Source organism: Amblyomma maculatum, chromosome 8 (genome assembly GCF_055883805.1).
Source record: "Amblyomma maculatum isolate TAMU_Amacu chromosome 8, ASM5588380v1, whole genome shotgun sequence".
In the NCBI taxonomy this organism is placed as follows: Eukaryota; Metazoa; Arthropoda; class Arachnida; order Ixodida; family Ixodidae; genus Amblyomma; species Amblyomma maculatum.
Window position 1 is genome coordinate 82397590 of NC_139351.1, and position 20969 is coordinate 82418558.

The 20969-nt window shown below is 42.9% G+C and overlaps 1 protein-coding gene across 3 annotated transcripts; it reads right to left on the reverse strand.

Moving 5' to 3' along the window:
- Positions 1–1021: 1021 nt before the first annotated feature.
- LOC146181631 (uncharacterized) lies at positions 1022–19144 on the reverse strand. 3 transcript variants are annotated; one of them, XM_084576632.1, is made up of 9 exons: positions 18989–19144; positions 15686–15865; positions 15054–15238; positions 7839–7981; positions 6127–6243; positions 3906–4010; positions 2575–2659; positions 2437–2457; positions 1022–1205 (listed from the first exon to the last, which is right to left on the reverse strand). In XM_084576632.1, the coding sequence occupies exons 2-9, from the start codon at positions 15813–15815 to the stop codon at positions 1041–1043; spliced, it is 951 nt and encodes a 316-aa protein (XP_084432758.1). In that variant the 5' UTR covers positions 15816–15865; positions 18989–19144; the 3' UTR covers positions 1022–1040. The 3 variants fall into 3 exon arrangements, with proteins under 3 accessions (XP_084432758.1, XP_084432756.1, XP_084432757.1); XM_084576630.1 differs by having other exon boundaries at positions 2437–2659; XM_084576631.1 differs by lacking the exon at positions 6127–6243 and having other exon boundaries at positions 2437–2659.
- Positions 19145–20969: the final 1825 nt, after the last annotated feature.

A 20969-nucleotide genomic window follows, 5' to 3' on the forward strand; every position in this document is an offset into this window, starting at 1 on the left:
AATGGATGGTAAATATGTTTTAATGACTGAATTTTGTATTGGGTGCGGAAATTAACTAACCAATATGGCACGTTTCTAAGGCATACGTTCGTTGTGCGCTGTTTAACAATGCAACAGGTTTAAGAAGTTTTCTAGATTCAGCACAAAAGTATGGCCGGCGTAGCAACTTATGTTCATAACTGTACGGGAATCACATAATGTTGTAATTGGGAAGTAGGTATTTTGTAGTCTCTATGCTAACGCTCGCAACATAGTGCAGAACTTCCTTTTGAAGCACACTGATTTTATAAATATTTTTTGTCGTAGTGCTCCAAACAGGGCTGCAGTAATTTATGTAAGACGCAAATAGCGCATATATAATTGCAGTTTAACATTTCCTGAAAGAATATTTGGCCAGCAGGACATAGTGCCTGCTACCGCAAACAGCGTTTTGCACATTTAGTTAATATGATAATCCCATGTTAGGTTTCCAATTAGTGTAACGCCCAGAATCTTGTGCTCATCTATTGTTGTGATATCATCCTTCATATAGCTAACCATCAAGACAGTTGTCTTTGTAGGTTTAATTACAATGCACTTAGTCTTGCATCACCAAGCGATAGTCTTGCATCACCAAGCGAGTTTTTCAGGCTTCCTATTCCACTTAATAACCATGTGATGATCACTATTCCTCCTCAATCCGACTCACTCCCTATTTCCTCTCTATTTCTCCACACTCCTATTTTTCCCCTGCAAGCTTAGACGATGATTCCTCTATACACTTCTTACGTAACAATCGATGATTCAGAATGACAGAATACTTCAACATATTCGCATTGCAAAAGCACCAAAATTCACGACGTGCGATTCTATTTGCTCATTGCAAATCTTTCAGCTCCGAGGTTTGTAGGGCAAATTTTATTGTATAAAAGAAAAAAAATAGCGAAGCTCTCCCTGTTAGCACCTATGATTGCTACGGTTAGACCAGCTGACATCCTTTTAAGACCTGCTGGCTGCTGGCCTGAGTTTTTCGACGCAGAAGTCAACGATTCAATAAAGCTTTATTTTTCTCTCTTCTTACAATGCAGACCTGTGGACAGTTGGTGAATGTATTCCATCCTCTTCATTTCGACATGCCTAAGGAAGGCTCGCTGACGAATTGTTTGATCTAGGTCCATATATGCGGAGCGAGATTCCTGCTCTTCAAAATGTTTCTTTTGGATTGTCTGGTGCCGACAGAACAGAAAAAAAAAACGATTACAAGAAGTGTAATGAGAGCAGCTTCAAAATTGTATCAAAGGAGATTACTTCGCAATGAATGGTAAAGTCTGTGCGCTTCACTGAAGTATCAGATATCACAAACAAAAACATTACTGAAATGTATATGCAATGTTTGCTATGTATATAATTGCATTAAAACTTATATGCGCATGCACACAACAAATTAATTTCTTATCAGAGGTAAAACAGTGATAGGTGAGAAATGTGGAAACCCATCCGCCCAAAGCATAAAGATAGTCCGCTATTTCTTTTAGCCGACGTCTCAACAACTACACAAAAACTTCAGGTTCGTTTATTAACCATACAAAAACGGAAACCACTTGATTGCGTTAATTGATCATTTCATTGCCGGGTACTTTACTGGTACATTGTGGTCCTTAGCCATGCATTTTAAAGTCAGCCTTCCCCGATCTTTTTCTTACACATTGGGTTTACAAATATTTGCTCACGACTCCTGAAGCACTACTAAAAATGGCTTCATTATGCGCCTTCCTACGCATTGTTGATGATGTTCTTGGATAATATATCCACGAAATTTTATAAAAATGGCAAGGTGGATGATACGCCCAAGAAACCTCATCCCACTGACTTAAAAAAAAATATTCCTAGGGCCTAGTTGATCGATGTCACTACTTGGTGACGTATATCAATATTTCCGAATAAAAGCGCCAGTGAAAAGCACCTTCCAACCAGACAATATAAACACCGATGCCGCATATAGCATTTGTATGTTGTCAGGTAACCTCATTCGCATTGTTTTCTCCGTATGCGTAACCATTTCGTTTAAACCCAATTCTCGTAGAATCAAAGCCATATTAAACGACAGTACTGCAGTATTGTCAGCTTTGGGACACGTGTGAAACGGAAAGCCTTTGTTCTAGTTGACAGACTTAAAATGCAGGACTGCTTCATTGAAGCGCGTAACCTTACACACTTAACCGCGACTAATAGACCGGATGACCTAACGACTACCGCCAGCAGGTCCAAACAGCTTTCGTCTATATTATTCAGTGATGGGGATTACACGCAGATTGTACGTTTGCAGCAGTATAACCACGACTTTGGAAGCAAGAGTAAGGTTGTTTGTTCCACCCAATAATGCGACTGTGAAATCACATGAACTCTTTCTTCGGACACACAGAAGGGTCCAGCTAATGTGTTGAAGGTATAACTCACCTTTATTGACGGCCAGTGAATCTGAAAAGCAAGAATAGCCTGGACAAATTCCCAGAAGCGTACTGAAAGCCAGAGCTTGGGCTCGAAGTGTACGTATGCGTATCCGCTCTGTATCGCTATCAGCTCGCTAAAACGCACCTCGCCCGAGCTTCGAAACCACAGGTCGCATTCGGGCACTTCAGCAATCGCCAAATAATCGTCAATAAGTCCCGACGTGATGTCCCTGCGTAAAGTACAAAGTTCGTAAACCGTCTATCAGACATGGGTATAGGTAATCGATCAGTATTTCCTCTATCACGCTCTACAACCTCTAAAGTCACTACCGATGACTTTCTGAAGGCCCTATTAATTTGTATCGATCAGGCAGTCTATATATAACACCGATTTAAGACGGGAACTATTCCCTATCGATCCTCTCGAACGAACTAGTAATGTACTGAAGCAATATATTTTCTGCACCAGACATCTGCCCGCAGCTGACATTGCCAAAGCAGCACTTATCGAAACGCTGCCTCGGAGGGGACAGCATAATATAGAACACGCCTAGTGTGTCGCCTTTTTGCGATTTCGTGGTCTCTTTTACTAACCTCGATGTAACCGATCCTAACGATGCTGCTTGTCAAATATCAAGTGGCAACTACGAAAGGCGTTCCTCGTGTTGCCATCTGTTTTAAGAGATTCTGCCTCCAACTTATCCAAAACGGCTTCATGAAGAAGCGCCGACGCTATTTACAGCAGAGGTTAAGCCCTCGTTCAGTCTATACATTTCCATTAAGTGCAAAAATTGTCAACAGCTAAGGACAGCTCACGGTCCTCTGAAGAGCAGCATGGAATTTTTTTTTTTTTTTGTGTGATTGAAGTGGGTGTATTTAAATTAGGATACTTCCAAATTAATTAGAGTCATGCAATTATGCTGCTTTCGATGTGATCTAATCAATTTAAGCTTTAGCGCCACTTCATTTCGATTCAATCAAAATAATTTCCATTTGATAAATTAATTGTACGTAATACGACTTTTTGAGTAGAATTCAGTAAATTAATTCAAAATAAATAAATTTTTTGAAAGCAATTTTACATCACTTTTATAAGATTATGCCGGTCCCACACTTCACTCCTGCCGCGCACTTTTTTCCAGCTTAACGAGTAATAATTACATTTTTCAAGAAAGCTCTCATAGAAGGAACATTCGATCTGTATTGAGAGATAAAGCAATCGTATCACAGGAAAAAAGAACCCACTTGTGCATTATTGCACCGGCCAAGCACGTATAAACGTAATGTGAAATCTTTTAATCTCGTACTCCGTCCAAACTGCGCGGGAAACGGTTCCTGTCAACGCAAAGCTCGTTCCACAGAATTTACTATTTTCTCTGGGCATTATTGTTGGTTAAAAATGTATTCCTGTTGCAAACTTAGTCCAGACAAGCTCGTATAGAGTCCGAGACCTAAAGTTCAGTAGTTTCTACTCACTCTGTCCGTATAACACCTTTCCTCACGGCTCGTGCTAGTTCTCCGGCCATGCGGTTCAGCAGTCGCTTGCTGTTGTGGACTATGCAGAACGTGCAGGTGGCATTTCTAAAAAAGAAAAAAAAAACGTAAGAGTGGAAGGCGAGCTGCTTCATACCTCTCAACCTCACACAGAGGATAGTAGCGTGTAATTAAATCACAATAATTTCTATTGCTCATGAATGGCAGGCACTGAAGAAGTATCGGTCACAGGTGTAATCCAGAAGCCTGTAATTACAAAGTTACAAGGCAGCTAGCATAAGCACAAGCCGCGAAGAAAGGCTTTATATGGACCGAGTCAGTTAAAACAACTGAACTTCAGGCCACGGTATATATAATGGTCCAATTTGGAAAGAGTCACGCAACGATCAGGAGAAAAATGTTTGCCAGCAGTAACAAGAAGCCTAGACAATGGTCATTTCAGTAGTGCGCGTTTTGCTCTGGCAGGAACTGTATGATGCACACAATCCGACATTCTCAAATAGCAGTCTCGAAATGGTACAACGCCCCATCGTCATGCAGGCTATAAGAGAGCAATTTACAGTTCCCTAAGGGGTGTTGGAACTATACTTCGCTTTATCACCTTTACCATCGCTGTGATTATACCCAGTGCAGGGCAAGCGCCTCACTCAAATATCTCTAATTAACCCGGTCGTGGTTCAGCTGTATTCATTTGATCCACCCAAACGTCCATACCTCGTCCGCCCACCTTCCATTTTGCCGCCTAGTGCTACGCTGCCTTCCCTTGGAATTCACTCTATTATGTTACTCATAAGGACCATCGTTATATGACTTCGCATTACATGACTTGCCCTACTGAAAAAATTGTATGAGGCAATAACCTCAAATTTTCTCACACAATCTCACTCAATTCACATAATAAATCACATACAAGTCGCATATAACTGCATAAGGTCTCATAGCTTCTTGTATATTATCATAAATTATGTACGATATTTTATGATAATGATGTGAACCGTATGATAGTCTATGCGATTAGATGAAATTTTATGAGGTCATTGCCACGTAGAACTTTTGATTTATCAGTAGGGTGGCCATGACCATTTCTTGTTCTTCCTTTCTACTGCAATGTTATTAAGTCTGGCTCGTTCTTGCGCCCATTCGGTACGATCCCTGTATGTTAGCGTTACAAATACTATTTTCCTTTACATAGCTCTATGCGTATTCTTCAATATTTGTTGACTGTTTTCGTGAGTCTCCTTTTTCTGGCCAGTAAGAGAACACCGGTAAGATAGAGCTTTAATAATTTCCTCTTCAGGGATCCTGCATGGCAACCTGCAGTGCATGATCCATACCACGTCCTAATTTGCTTCAACCAATGTGATTCTTCGAGTTAATTGCTTATTATGATTACTATCTAAAGGAGATGTAATTCCTACCTCTCCTAAGTAGGCGCATTCCCTCCCAACTTCGATCGCCTTGCCACCACAGCAAACTGGCATTCCTTTCCCACGCTGTTGAACATTAATTTAGTCTTATGCACACTGATTTTTAGGCCTATCATTCTCCTTTTCTCTCTGCACTTCTCTGCACTTCTCTCTCTCTTCTCATTCTCTGCACTTCAACATATGAGGCAGTCAGCAAGGCAATGCCATCAGTGAATTGCATAATACTGGAGTATTCTGCGTCAACTCTAATTCGCAACTGCTTGAAATCCAGCCCTCTGAATAGTTCATTTAAACAACCAGTGAAGAAGTGGCACGTGAAAGTAGCCGGTATTACACCCAGAATCTTGTTTCTTATACTTCCTGCCCGCAGGGACCACACCATCGCACACTTCTAAAATTCATAATATCAGCCAACGTTTCGCCAATAATTTATTCACCTCCTCATCTCTTTTCAGCCTTCGTAACATATACAGCATTGGTTACCGGATGCAGTAAATATGTCTTATAAAAACGCAGTGATTAGTGCTGGAGAGATCGTGTCGTTGCTCTGATTCTATAAAGATTACCTTAGTGAGATTACATCTTGCACGTTGTGGAATGCAAGCTGAGACATCTTTAATTTTAAGTCCTTCGCGTCCCCTATCCGCATTAAAAGATTTCCCTGTATACTGCCCGAACGCGAATTATGCGAATTGTGTAGCAAGCGCCGAACGCTCGGCTCTATTTTCAGCGGCATGATGAGCCTCGACAAAAATGCATGACTTCGATTTTCTCACTCTATTATTCCAGAAGTTCCAAGTTCCAATTGCGCTGCTTTTGTCCACAACTCATCTGGCAGCGATTCCAGTTCCCCCACCCAGCGGTGCCGCAGACCTCGTTGTTGAAACCCATTGCTGCAAGAGATAAGAGCCGAGTGTGAAAAGGATTCACTCGTGTCTCACCACCCGGTCATGTGAGCACGTCTGGGACCTTCAAATGTACCTACACCTGCTGTTCACGGTGTATGCAGAAACGAATGCCAAAAAGCGACAACATATTTCCACTATGGATAAATCATAAATCTGGATGTTTTGATTATATAGCGGCCGATCAACTATGGAGCTTATTGTGGTGTCTTTCATTGGGTCTTTTTCCAAACTAGCTGCTGTGTTTTTTATTCATGGATTAGCTGTTCGTTGTCCTTTCTTCTCTACCAATCTTAGCACTGTTACGCCACCAAGGAGGTTACGGCTACCATGTCTGCGATCTACACAGCACGCTGCTTGGGCTACGCGAAATTATTCACATGTGACAGCATTTCATGAGTATCAGTCATCGTGTCAGTGAGCACAAAAGACAATTTGACGCAATCGAGCCGAAGATGAAGACAATGAAAATGCCCTCCCCCGCCTCTGTCCGGAAAATCAAGTGTCCATATTACGTCCATCAAAGACCAATATGAGGTTGATTCAGACAAAAGAAATGTAAAACATTTGCCATTTGCAAGGCTGCTCACTCTTGAACCATCACATACCTACTAGCATTTTCGCTTCGTCTTTGACGTTCGTTGATTGACGCATATGACCAAACAGAGAGAGAAGAAAAGAACAATGAACAGGCAGAAAGATTGACTAGGGGACGCCCAGAGGGCTATCCTATTCATGAGAATTGGAACACAAGGAGAGGGAGGAATGCACGATAATACTTGGAAATCAATATTCCACGTTCCCGATTTATACTTTAATATCAGGGCACACATGTCTACGCAATACTCACAGCCTTGAATCCAACCCCGAGTCGTTTGAGAATATAAATAGCACCGTCAAAAATTTGCTCGGAGTTGAGGGTGTAGTCCAGGTAACTAGAGTCTTGGCTTTTGTAAGGATACGATGATCCGTGTGGTGAAGCTATACACTGGCACTCACAAAGTAGGTGGCCAGTCGTCTCATCACACCAACACATCACGCACATTGAACACTCGATCATATAGCTTCAGGTGAGAATATGCAATTGTAAACTCCACAAGGGGGGAAAACCAAAAACATATGGTACTCGATCAAGATTCTGGAGCAGGTCAACGCAACATCTACAGCGAGTTCCATGTCCAGCCTAGACACGTTCTCTGGAAATATTTCTTATAATGGTAATTGAGAGCCCATAGAAATGTGCTAGCTCGAGAACCCCAACGAAAAAAGCACATTTAATCTAAATGCGTTATATTTCCGTCGACTCATATTATGCTTGTCTGCTTGAATAATATAGTATGTTAGACTTCTGGTTTTAGACTTAGTGCTTCTCGCACGCAGTAAATACATATGAGACCTCCAGCCGCCAGCCTGATATCATTAATTGGAATATCCACAGACCTGCCCTAGTGTTTCACTTTTGCCTGTTGTCAGAATTTTCAGGAAGGAATGTGACAATCTTGGTAACGCTGTTTCGTATTAGCAGAACGTATTCGATGCGTTCAGGCACAGCAATGAAAATATAAAAATATAACTAGGCTCACATGTTACATATTGTACGCGAACAGAACCTATCGGTAGTTTTCAGCATGGCCTCCAGCTCATCTGAACTCCGATTGACGTTGCGAGTGCTAATGAGGAAGGTGGTGATATTTCGGATGTTCAGCCTCAGCAGCCAATCACACATCTGCAACAAAAATGAAGAAAACAAGAGCGTATTAAAGCTCAACCTGTGCGACTGTCTACATATTACAACACAGGTGCCTCCTTACTACACTTCTGTAATTTAATTTCTATATTGTATTGTCTGTTTCCTGATGACTGTAACAGAAATTGTAAGGACTGAAGTAGTTGCATGCACGCCATGCTACGCTAGTGGAAGAAATGTTCGGCCGTCAATCACGACTTCGAACCGTGATTGACGTGATCGAGTCGTGGCTTCGAACCAGACAGCCGCCTCTTTCACGTCTTCACGAACGCTTTTACGGACAGATTTCCAAAATCATCTGTGGTAACGTTTCCGCGTAGAATAATGTGATTAACGAGCCAAAATATATCGAAGTTAATCGTAACATGCGCTCTTAGTTAGGCTGACAAAGACGCCCACCCTTGCCTCCCACAGGAAAAAAAAAAGAACCAAGGTGTTGTCCATTCATCAGAACTATAGAAAAAGGGGTCTTTTGCTGAGGAAAAAAGCTCTATCGCTGTCCCTCTGTCAGATCCTAAGCCGTCTGTAGGACAGGTAGTAAGCTCTAGTAATTGCAGCAGAAATAAATTCCATCTGTGCACAGCATGACGAATAATTTCGCCATGGAACATGAGGCGCTAAAGCTTTCACACAACAAAGCATGCAAACTGTGCTTATATAGAAGGTTAACAGCGTTTCATGAAACACGGGCAGAGTGACATGCACGGCATTACAGGACGTTCCACATCCACCGCTATGTAGGAGTGTTGCTCTAGAGAACACTCTCATCATTGGGTTCATCGTCTAAATACCTAAGAATATAGAATATTGCAAAAACCATCGCCTAGGTCTGCGTTAGAGCCCCGGACACGAAATCGGAAGGTCGTTAGTTCGCATCCCACCGGAGGCATTTGATTTTTTCTCTACGTTTTAATAAACTATCTCCACTAATACAATATCCTTTCACATTCATTCAAAGCATTTCCCTGTCCTTTCTAGACGTCAGTGGCTGTTGGCTTCCTTCGTATGTATCTAATAATGAGCCGCTTCTTTCCAGCTAAATTTATTTGCTGACTCGCCTAACGAGGCTATCATGTGGTAATAGTTAGCGTAAGAGTGTTATCGAACAGCTTCCACTTCACCGTTATATTAAGTCCTAGCCTCCAACTTGACTACCAGACGGAGGCTATATGGCATGGATCCCAATATTGTATCGCGCCACCCTGAATGCTGTACAGTTGTTGTTGTGGCTGTAGGAAGAAGGAAAAGAAAATGCATGGGCCTGCTACTGGCTCTGTAGCTGAGCCACCTCCGCTGCCTCGTGCGGACAGAAGAAAAAATATAGAAGAAAAGGAAGAGGGAGAGAAAGACGCACGCAGCAGCAACAGACGTCGTCCACCGCCACTGAAGCGGTGGCGGGTGCAATGACGGCCTACAACAAATAAAAATTTCGTGGCAGGCTAGCCTCCGCTGCGAGCGGCGTTGGCCCACCGTCCCAACCCCGTAGGGCCAGGAACTGCCACCAGAACCTGCTCATGCTATACAAATACGGTTGCGTCAAAATAGTATGATACGAAATCAGATGCATATACTTTATCTGAAACCGTTTTTTATCAGCTCTGGAGTACGGCAACGGCGACACATTTTGAGCCGAACGAGCTGCATACTCTTCGCCTAAAACGCGTTCGGTTTCTATAAGATTACCCCTATGTGGCACGACGGTCAACTCTAAAGATTTACAATTGCCGCGGGAATTTTGAATGCTTCGGGACCCACCAACTTATGCTTGTATGGCCATCACAACTGCTTGTACTTAACAAACATTTTACTTGGGTTAGTTGATGTGCCATTATAGAGAGATAATTGCGCTGCAGTTTACGACTGACAGAGCGTACTTCTCTGGCTGTTGCGCTCTTCCAAAACTGTTGCGCTGTTCTCCGCAAAAGATATAGTAGATATGAAACTTGCATCCATTTTTCTAGTGGCAGCTTTGAGACCAATTGAACAGCATGCAATCGGTATCAACATATTTGCCGAGCGCCACATCCCAATTTTTTTTTTCATACTTAGATATGAGGATATATCCGTTTATTAATAGGTGATGCTGAATGTTAGTCGGCCAGAGTGTACACCAGTTGATGAAGTGCAGCATTCGTACTATGCTCTCTAAGAAAAATGCACTCCAAGAAGGCCGACTGCGTCAAGATTCATGCCGTGTGCTAATTTGGAGGACTAATCTTTACTCCTGGCTCAAAAAACATTAACGGGAGGAGGAAAGACTCAGTTGAAACCGGGCAGCTCCGCAGACTCTCTTCCCGCATGTCTCGGAGAGCACGTTTCGGGTTTCATCGCCTGGATATATAACCTGACATCTACCACCCTCCCGCATCGCGAGTTGGCGCCGTCCCTCTTTTTAGAGTTGGCAACCACGTCATGAGCGGGAACGCAGTCACTACCACTCGGAAACGTCGCATGAACAGCCCGTTACCTGTCGCGATTCGGGAGAGCCTTGCTGTCCAGATCTTTGTGAGGCAGTTACAGCAGCTGTTCCTTAACCCATAATGTTATTATACTGACTCTAGACAAAATTCTGCCCATTCTGCCCATTCAGCCCATGCATTCGAATGCTGGCCGCATAACCCGCCATTATTCAACTGTTTAACAGTTGTCAGATGATTTATACTTGCTAAAACTGACCGGTGAACAATGTTTGATCCTGGTAGCGCAGATAGTGCGAAAACTGCGGCGCATAGTGATAGCTGTTGGATGCTGTAAACAACGGGAAAACTGTTGCGGAGTATTTACGATGGTATATTGCGTCATGTGCCTGCTGTTACATCACATAGATGTAATGTTTCTTCAGTGTTGTTATCTGAAGGCCACTAGCCCCGTGAATGTGATGAGCTTAACGCCAATTTCGTCCATCGAGTAGACGCATATTACCTAGCTGGCTCTGTTACCAAGTGCTTGGAAACACGTCGGAAGCTTTCTTTGGCACAAGAATAACCCAAGATACGAAAAACGTTGACTAATTCTACAGCAGTGGCCCTGCGCCTGGCTTATTTTGAATGGCCAGCGTTGCATCCAGTAAGTGTAAAGGGATGTTCACGTGTGTGTTGGCTGTTCACTTTTTTTGCCCTGTGTTCTTTCATAAGTGACGGTTCAAAGTGTTGAGAGCAGAGCAGCGTGTTCTGGTCTAAATGAGACGGTTGTAACCCCGTAGCGGTGAACCTGTTGTACAGCTGTTCCCTATCCCCGTAAAAAAAATCTGTGAATAAAATAGTTCGCTTTGTAGCATATGCCTCTTGGAGGATTTCATTCACACGCCTTGCTTTCTGTAGTTCACGCGTGGCTCTCGTCGTGGAAGGTAAAATCGTCACGAAAATTTCAAATGCAATAAGGCTCGTTTGCCCACACGTGCATGAAGCGATATGTCGGATCATTTTGAATGTTTTGCCTAAATCAGGACTAAGAAAAACCACCCACACAATTTTGTGAAACAATTAAAGTCTATTCTCTCTCTCCCCCCTCTCTCTCTCTCTCTCTCTCTTGCCTTACATACAACGCACTAATGTTTAATCTCGATGCGTGAACACAAGCGGCTTATTTTTACAAACAGCTGCTCCGTTTAAGTGATTTGACCTTGCAATTTCAATCTGAAGCGACATTCGAAAACTGAAATTTGAAATCGAAACTCAAATAGCGCATGCTATGCTCACGAACAGGGTTAAAATTGTTCTGCATCTTTTGCGCCAAACAGTCTCTGAAAGATTAAGAATTATGTTTTGAAACTGGAAAAATCTGTCAAAATATAGTAATACTATGCTAACTACCGCTGTTTTTAAAACCCCTCTTCAAACCTTGCTCATGTTTGACTTAGCGAGCAAAAGCTATGCTGGCCATATTGATCACTTTGTATGGCTGTTCAAGACGGAGTAGCCCTAGTGAGCAGCTTTTTTCTGGCTCAGCTTGTGTCCCTGCCTTGGCCATCTTGGGAAGTTTTTTCACTCGTCGCTTGTTTGTGCCGCCGCGCCATTTTAATCTGCGCGTTGGAGAAACAATCATTAGGCTCGGAACGTCACGGAGCTGCAGCGACTTCAGTCTCGAAATCAAAAGTTTAACCCCCACTAGTCTCGAACTATGTCTGCCTGATTTTGGTATGTACTGCATGTTTACTATACATGGCGGCAACTTTTTATGGGTACGTGGTGTATGATGCAAACTCATCATCCGTTCTGAGTTTCAAGCGGACACTCCTTCAGGTCCGAAGCATGCATCTGCGAAGTGGCACGCGTGCACTCGTGGTGTGAACCACATAGCTGGAATCCTGCTGAAATTCGTTAGCGCAAAGCTTGAACAGAGAACGTGCATGTTTTTACTTGTGTTTCTGTGCATCGGCCTTTTGCGAACGCTGCTTGTGCGCGTGGCACAAACATATGTCAATAACATTTTATGTCCGGGGACTGCGGTCGTTTATTGAGATTAACACTCATAAGAGAAAAATTGTCACTAGCACTTGTAGCAACAAGGAAAGATCTCCCGTTTATGTGTTTTCTTTAAAATATATCAAATTAACCCAACCCTTGAAAATGCGCTTATCGCTCCACTGGCATATGTCTGATCACATATCGATAACTCTTGTAAAGTGGGAATACCTAATTTTCGAACTGCATAAATGATCACAATTCCTTTATAGCTAAAAACCGCCTCGCAGTGACACTGTCTGCATGGTAAACTGGTGCTTGCCGACGATGTCAGTGAGTTCAACAAAGCTATGTGTATTATGGTTGAAAAGAGGTAAATATTGGGCTAGTTGGCGTTCTGACATCACGAGTAAAATATTTAGCGCAAAACAAAAGGACGAACACTGGCTCCACTGACAACTAATTTATTGAAGAACAACCAGGCATATAAATATACAACAGGCCTGGGGCCCAGATGCAACCTTGCAAAGAACTTGAAAAGCCGCGTACAATCAGTGTAGACGCGATAGGAAGTCCATCTCAACTTTATACAAAACAATAGAAGAGTTACTTACACAATTCTGACCTAATTTTTCTGATAAAGTATGCTTCCATGGTTTCCCGAGCAGTTTTTTGATAACTCCCACCAAGGATTGATACACTACGGAAACGTGGCTCACAACTGGAGCAAGCAATGCAGTGATCAATCAGATTCGTGCGCTCCTATACTTTCCAGGACTTTTGCACGTTTCCTGAGACGGTCGTTCACGCAACGCCCAGTCCGGCCGATATACACTTTACCACAAAACAGAGGAACCTTGTAGATGACGTTCATAGTGCACTGCACAAAACGCTTCTCATGGTTCTTCTGACAATCCCACATTTTATCTTCACTCAGCTGAGCAAGTTTCTTGTGTGCTGCAAAAAACCATCGGCACGTTAAACCGATTCGCCACTTTTCGCAGGTTGTGGGAGATCTTTTGCACATACGGAACCACTTCCGGCTTCTGATGACCATTCACGAGCTGCGCAGCAGTCCTGTGCTTAACGGCCTTCATTTTCTTCAAGTCGTTTCCACCACTGACTTCAAGACCAACAAGACCAACGAGGATACTGTTTGTTTGCTGTGTCCTGAGAATTAATACTGTTTGTTTATTTTCCTAAGTTCATCTTTTCCTTTGCTCTTGAAGTAGTTCGCTGCTTACGGCTGTAATCTTTGTTTTGCTTGTTATTGTTTGTATTCAGCATTATTAGTACCACTTGGCTACAAAACTTGCGATATAAAGTACCCCTGCTCTTCTCTCGGCGCCTTTTTTGCTTAATGTGAAATCCTAGTGCCCTCTATGTAGTCCATTGGAACAAGAGGGTGACTGAAATAACAGGCTTTTAAACTGAAGTTAAACTGTCCAGATATAAATTTCTATACACATTCATGCAGCGGTGAGTTAAGCGCAGTTGACACGAGCTAGCATATCTGCTAGCAGTGGATGCAGCTAGCACAGAACCGGGTTAAGTGGAGAAATATGGGAGAGGTTTTCGCCCTGCAGTGGGTATAATCAGGCTGATGATGATGATGATGATGATGATGATGATGATGATGATGATGATGATGATGATGATGATGATGATGATGAGCATATCTGCGGTGTACGTGGACGACGAGGCTATCGATAAGAAGTTCCTCTCAGTGGTTCAATGGTTAGTCCTTTGAACGTTGTTCATGTGAATCAACAGTTGATCTTAAGGAGTAATCCTTGCGCTCCCTAGGATCATTTCTGAGAATAAACAGGTAATTACGAGGTGGTAAAATTTGTACTCCAAGAAATCATTTTTGAGGATTATGGAAGCGATATTATACCGTATTCGCATTGACCACACACACATGACATGCGAGGTTTTGTTGAAAAAAGAAAAACTCCTGTGAAAGAATGCTGAGAAGTCCCCGTAATGCACATTATACTGTCATGCACAAGACATGAAACGCAAAGAGAAAGTATTTTACTTAATTTTACGATGAACACACTTCAATCAAACCAGCACTGATTTTAGGTGAAAGCGAACTCATTGACCTATCATGTGTGTTTGGCTTTCTAAGGGAAGCTAATATTTAAAAAAAAACTGGAATAAATAGTATGCTCCACTTACAAACTTTTACTTGGGGCACGATAGCCTGAGCTACTTGTGGGCCATTAAACTCAACACAACATTATTTCTTAGGATCAACTGTTAGTCCTTAAGGTAGCAACACTTGCTCCCCTTAGAATCATTTTCGAGGATCAACTCTTAGTCTCTTGGGGAGCATCTGCAAGAAAAAAATCTTGCTCCTCATACAGTTCGTCTTTTACAGGCTACCTGTTTGTCACCTTCCAGTTGGATCTCTAAATGAGTAATGGCTGTGGCAAATCAATTTGTCCCCAAAGGACTATCTTCTACACCCCTGTTAGTTCTTTCTTATTGTAATTTGTATATACAAATATCTGTGCACTATTATCCTTGTCAGCTAGGCTTTTGTTCTGGTTAGATTGTTTTTTCTCCTTTTCGATGCCACGAAAGTAGTTCTTAACAGCAGCCGGTAGATAGATGCAGGTGAAAGAAAAAATTCTGCTTACCAGCATTAGATTGCGCACTGTCTCTCCATACGCTTGTACCAACGGGATGCCTTTCCTCCTTGAGTAACGTCGGTTGCCGTCTGGTAGAAAGGCGACGTGGCGTGGGCAAGGGCCCTGGCAGAGAATCCAGAGCACCAACTTTTGGTACCATTTCATTTCGACCTTCCAAGAGGAGGCTCCCTCAGCTGTGGACATAGAACATTAGCCCGTCGATCCGGAAAGTGGCACAATAAAAAATAGATACGAAAGAAACGGAAGAAATTGAGGCTTAATCTGACATGTATCGAGATTCGTTTCGTTTTCGGTTCCGAATACAGCTGATGGTTTTCACATGTGATAGCGAGTAAGGGAACCATCTTATGATGTTATTAAGATGACGTAGTAAGACAGTATCACTTCACTGGCCTATACGCAGCGAATGATGAAGAAGTAATGTGGTAGGCGAGCATTCTGGAGCGCCTCACTGGAACAGCTCTTCTTGCGAGGAAAGGTACTGTCCGCATTAGTCTCAAGCACACTTACGAACTGAGAACCTTTTAGTGTAGTGCATTTGCAGACATAAAGCGCCAGTACTCTGCATCATAGCCTGAAACAGTTGTTGATTTGAAGACAGTCGTTAATAGGCTACTTACAAGTTTCATCACGCACTGAAGGAGGGCCTGTTTCGCTGAGTTCGGCTGAGTAGTCTCCTTGACTACTGTTCTCTACACAAACGATCTTGTTCGGTAGAGCTTCATGTACGTAGTCAGCTCTCCCCGCCATCACAGATAAGGTCGAGCTCTACCGGTAGATCCTCTTGGCAGCAGAAGGCACTGCGCAAGTTTTATGAACATGCGATTGCTGTGCGCATTTTTAACTTACACACTTTTTTCGTGTAGCCGAAAGCTAGCGCACACAACCGAAATGCTACGTTAATACAGAGATGAGGCTCAAAAAACTGTGGATTTGGGTTTTTGTGAAGTTTACCACCACCTACATCAATCTAAAATCTAACACTTTCGATAAACGAAAAGCCATGAGTTTATTAACTCGTAGCTAAACAATTCATTCAAAACTGCTTAAAGAAACGCACGCCTTGAGACCTTTACCAAATGTCACAATAAATAAAGACTAGAAGATTGAGGCTTCTTTATGTAGGTATGAATGGGAAATAAAACGGATGGGTCTGTTGGTGGTTCTGGATAGAAGCTATGAACGTTTGTGAATGGCGATATCAAAAAACGGACGCGCTATGACCTTCAGAACTGATCGCAGTACTACATGCAGAGTAAAACTCAGTCAGTAATACATTTTACGAACCAGCCATAGATAATAGATGATAGTTGTCGAATGTGAGAACGTCAGAAAGTAGCACACGCATTATGCGCGCTGTACGCTTTTCCCACTATTCCTTACAATGTGAAGAAAAGTGGCTTTGGTAATGCATGCTCTAACTGGACTCCTCTTTTCGGTCCTCTTGCGAGAGCATCTGATTAATTGCTCTTTGTACGAAAGTCATTATGTGGATTCCGCCTGTAGCTTTCTTTTAACAGTCGTCCGTTAAATAGGGCAATGAGCGCAGGTTCCCTCAACAGATGATACCCAGAGGAACCACCTTAGTAGCCTGAAGGGTGGCCGGAAGTACACACACAGCCAAAACACACTCACACACACACACACACACAAACGTCACAGCAAGATTTAGCCGATAAATGTTCTGCGAGTTATAATTGAGATCTTATTATGAAGCAGTGGCTAGTTGCACAATTCATGCTCTTACACTCTCATGTCATTCGTAAATGTAGTTTTGCCTGAGAATACCTGCAACGGCTCCTTTACTTTGAACAATCAAGGCTGTTAGCTGGTAAATAGCCTGCTCCGCACGCAACCCTATCACTGCTAGTTATTACTTCTATAGATTTTTCTACTTGCCACTGTGGTTACCGTTGAAATCCGGCAACGTACTGGATCAAATCTTTTTCCGCTGCTGGTGCGTCGTATGCTATTTCCTACTTGGCGGAATATTTCTAGCTTAGCTTACTTACTTCTGAGGATTTAAATAGTCTATTTTTTCTAGTTCCTAGTCGGATGGTGACCATAACTAGCATCCGAATTCATATATCTTCTTAAGCTGGCTGTTACAAGGAAAACTTATCACCTCGCCTTCTTTTTTAGTACATTTGCATGCAGACAATGTTGGATGTTTCCTATCACGAAATTCCAATAGAATGGCGATGATTAGTGGCTGCGAACCTTTTTGAAAATCACTTCGGATCCCACAAAGGGTTCTCCTATATAGTCTAGAGATATTCTATGTGTACAGCTACCCCCGTAGCGAAGTTGGTGAAGCACAATACGTGGAATTCGGCCTTTCTGGGTTTGAATTTCACCAGCGGCATGTGGTTGTTTTCTTTTTCAACTTTTCCTCAAGTACCTTTATGCTCGAAAATGATGTCATTCGACCTTCACGAAGCCTCTGGGCTGCACCTGTGGTACTTGTGAAGAAAAACGACGGCGCACTTTGTTTCTACCTTAAATATCGTCGACTGCACAACGTTCCAAAAATGATGTTTACCTATTTGCCTAGAATCAACGACACCATAGATCTCCCGTGCGACACAAAGTACTTCTCCTCCATGGATCTCAGTCTGTATACTGACCGAGAGAAATCGATGAGAGGGACCGCGTAAAGATGGCTTTCATTACACCCAACGGGCTATGCGAGTTCCACGTCATGCCATTCAGTCTTTGCTCCGAGCCCGTAACGTTTCAAAGGCTCACGGATACCATTTTTGCAAATCTGAAGTGAACGACTTGACTAATATACTTGAATAACATGATTGTATTTGCCTCGAATTTCAAATTTCGAGCAGCATTTTCGTCGCCAAGACGTGGTACTAGAAGCCGTCTAATCGTGGGGCCTCACTCTAAACGCCGCCATTTCCCTGACAAAGAGAAAACAAATGTGGCCATATCGTGAATCAGGCGGGAGTTCTGCCGGATCCTAATAAAACATTTACTATAGCCAATTTTCCGACACCGCGGGACCAGAAAAAAAATTCTGTGTTTTCTTGGATTATGTGCGCATTACCGGCGTAACAGAGCCCCTGCCCCCGCCCCCCCCCCCCCCCCGCCTTTACACTTCTAACTACGCGGATATGTATTTCACGTGTGAGCCACCGCAAATGCACCCGTTTCAAGAGCTTGAACGTGGCCTGGAGTAACCTTTATTTCTGGCCCAATTCAATGAAAACGAAGATACCGAAGTGCACACCGATGCTAGCAATGTCGATTTGGAGGTTTTCCTAGTACGTATACAGAACAGCCAACAACGCATGATCGCCTATGCTAGTCGGGTTTTGTTCAAGGCATAGGCAAACTACTCTGCCACTGAAAAGGAATGCCTCGCCATCGTGTGGTCTCTTTCGAAGTTTCGACCATGCCCATATGGCATACCCTTCATAACGGTGACCCACTATCACGCGCTTTGCTGTCTGCCAACCCTGAAATACCCCTATGCGTGCCTCGCAAGATGAAACCTAGTTCACTAATATTCTACTCCACAAGTTTATTTAGCATCGGGTCAATTCTTCTCTAATGGGGGAGGGAGCTAATGTAGTGAAAAAGAGGAATAAGCGCGCTAGAGTACCCCGGCCAATCCCCCACTGTTGGTAAGTGCCATTTTGACTAAGGACATCAATCATCCAAGACTGAGCTCTAATCCGGTTACGAAACCCTGAGCTCAGCCTCAGACGCAACGGCGAGAATTCTAGTTTACGCGATAATATTATCATTTACATTGTTCCACACAAAAACATCCTATGCTTTCCTTGATTTCATAGACTGTCCGCTTCCCACTATGTATCTCATTTCATGCGCCTCATTCAAACCATTTTTCGCTCATATAACAGTGTAGCATAAAAACTGCAGTGATCCAGATAAAACAGTTGTCTTACCTAGCGAGCGCCGCTGGTGGCTTGACGGCAGTAAGCACTTCCCAAACCTTTTCAAATGCCTCGCATGGCTGCACAGCCACCTGGACATCGTGTAGCTAACGCATCTGTAGGAGACTCGTGGCAACCGTCGGTACAACGTCACCGCGGAAGGTTGATCACTTCCTACACAGGTGCACTGCGCAGTTCATTTTTCAGGAATAGAAAAAAATATATTCCGCGTTTGTCTAAGCGAGCTAGAACAGAAAGACGGAATTTTTTTCTTTCAATTTCGTTTCTGTGCAGTTTTCGTTTAGATTAATGCCTTGGTGTTTCTGCTGCCTATGAAGAGCAAATGGCCACTCAAAGAGAGGACTATGCATAAGAAGGAGAAGTGGTTACCGGTGGTCGCTTAATCAAAACGCAGGTGGCATTTCACCGAGTTTCGCTCTCGTTAAACAGGTTTTTGGTGTGTGTTTCCCATTAGGCCGCTCCTAGCACAAAGTGCCGCTTTGGCTGTTTAATAAAAATTAAGCTATGGGGAAAAAGAAAACACTCTGTAACCGCAGACTAAACATTTAACATTGATGCACGTACTGCTCTCGGCCTCTACCCAGAAATTATATTATCATCATCAGCCTGAAATGCTGCACGTATTTCCCGTCTCCCTCCAATTAAGCCCCGTCGCGATGACGCAGTGGTTAAGGCTCTCGGCTACTGTTCACAAGGATGCGGGGTACAATTCCAGCCACTGCGGCCGCTTTTCGATGGAAGCGAAAATCGAGGCTACCGTGTGCTGTGCGATGTTAGTGCACGTTAAAAACATCATCTGGTCGAAATTTTCGAAATACTTCACTACTTCGTTGCTCATTGCCTGAGTCGCTTTGGGACTTTAAACCCCATTAACCAAAACAACCTCAAATTACCCCGGATATGCGCAGCTGTATAGCTGTATCCAATTTAATCCTTCAAACTTATTCTGATCTGTCCATCGAACATCCTACCGCCCAATCCTACACTTTCCATCTCTTGGAATCCAATATGTTACCCTAATCGACAATCAATTATCCTCTCTTCGCACTACATGCACTGCCCATGCCCCCTTTTTTTTTTCTTATTGTCAACTATAGATTGTCATTAACTCGAGTTTAATTCATAACCCTCACTGTATGCTTCCAGACTCTTAGCTTTACACCTACCATTTTTTGATCCACACCTCTACGAGTGGTCTTTAATTTAAGTTGAACTCTTTTTCGAAGTGATCCACTGTTTCCCCCTATCTGAGCTGATGCAGAATACATCTGTTACAGACCTTTCTCTTCAAGGATACTGGTGAACTGCCATTCGTGGTCTATGAGTACGTGTCACATGCACTCCACCCCATTCTTGTTGTTCTAGTTATCCTATTTGTGGTAACCGCCTGTCACAAAGAATTTGCAGTAAATAAAAGCAAGAATTGTGGGTAGCGTGTCACGTGGCAGACGAGATTGAAATATCGCAAAGATAGCGTGGCTGAAAGTGGAATAGGATCGGAGCTGAATTTAGGTGCCAGTTTTCCTATTTTCTAGTCGCTAGAAGTTTCTAGAAGTTTCTAGTTATAAGTATCTTGGGGTTGCTATTACAATAATCTCTCCTGGAGTGCTCACATTTCAAATATTTGTTCATCAGCTTTTAAGAAACTTCGTTTTATCAGATGTAAACTCAAAGATGCTTCATCCAATCTTAAACTACTGGCTTACACCACATATATCAGGTCTAAACTTGAGTATGCTTCGATCATCTGGGACCCTCACACTAAAAAAGACATTTGTCGAATTGAACATACACAGACAAAGCGGTGAGGTTCATCTTTAATAAATATCAAAGAACTGACTCTCCTACTAACCTCATGACCGCCAACAACTTTCCGCTCCTAGAAACTCGCAGGAAATTGACTCGTTTACTCTTTATGTATAAAAATTTAAACAACCAACTAAACGTCAGTCCTCCACCATGTGTGAAAGTT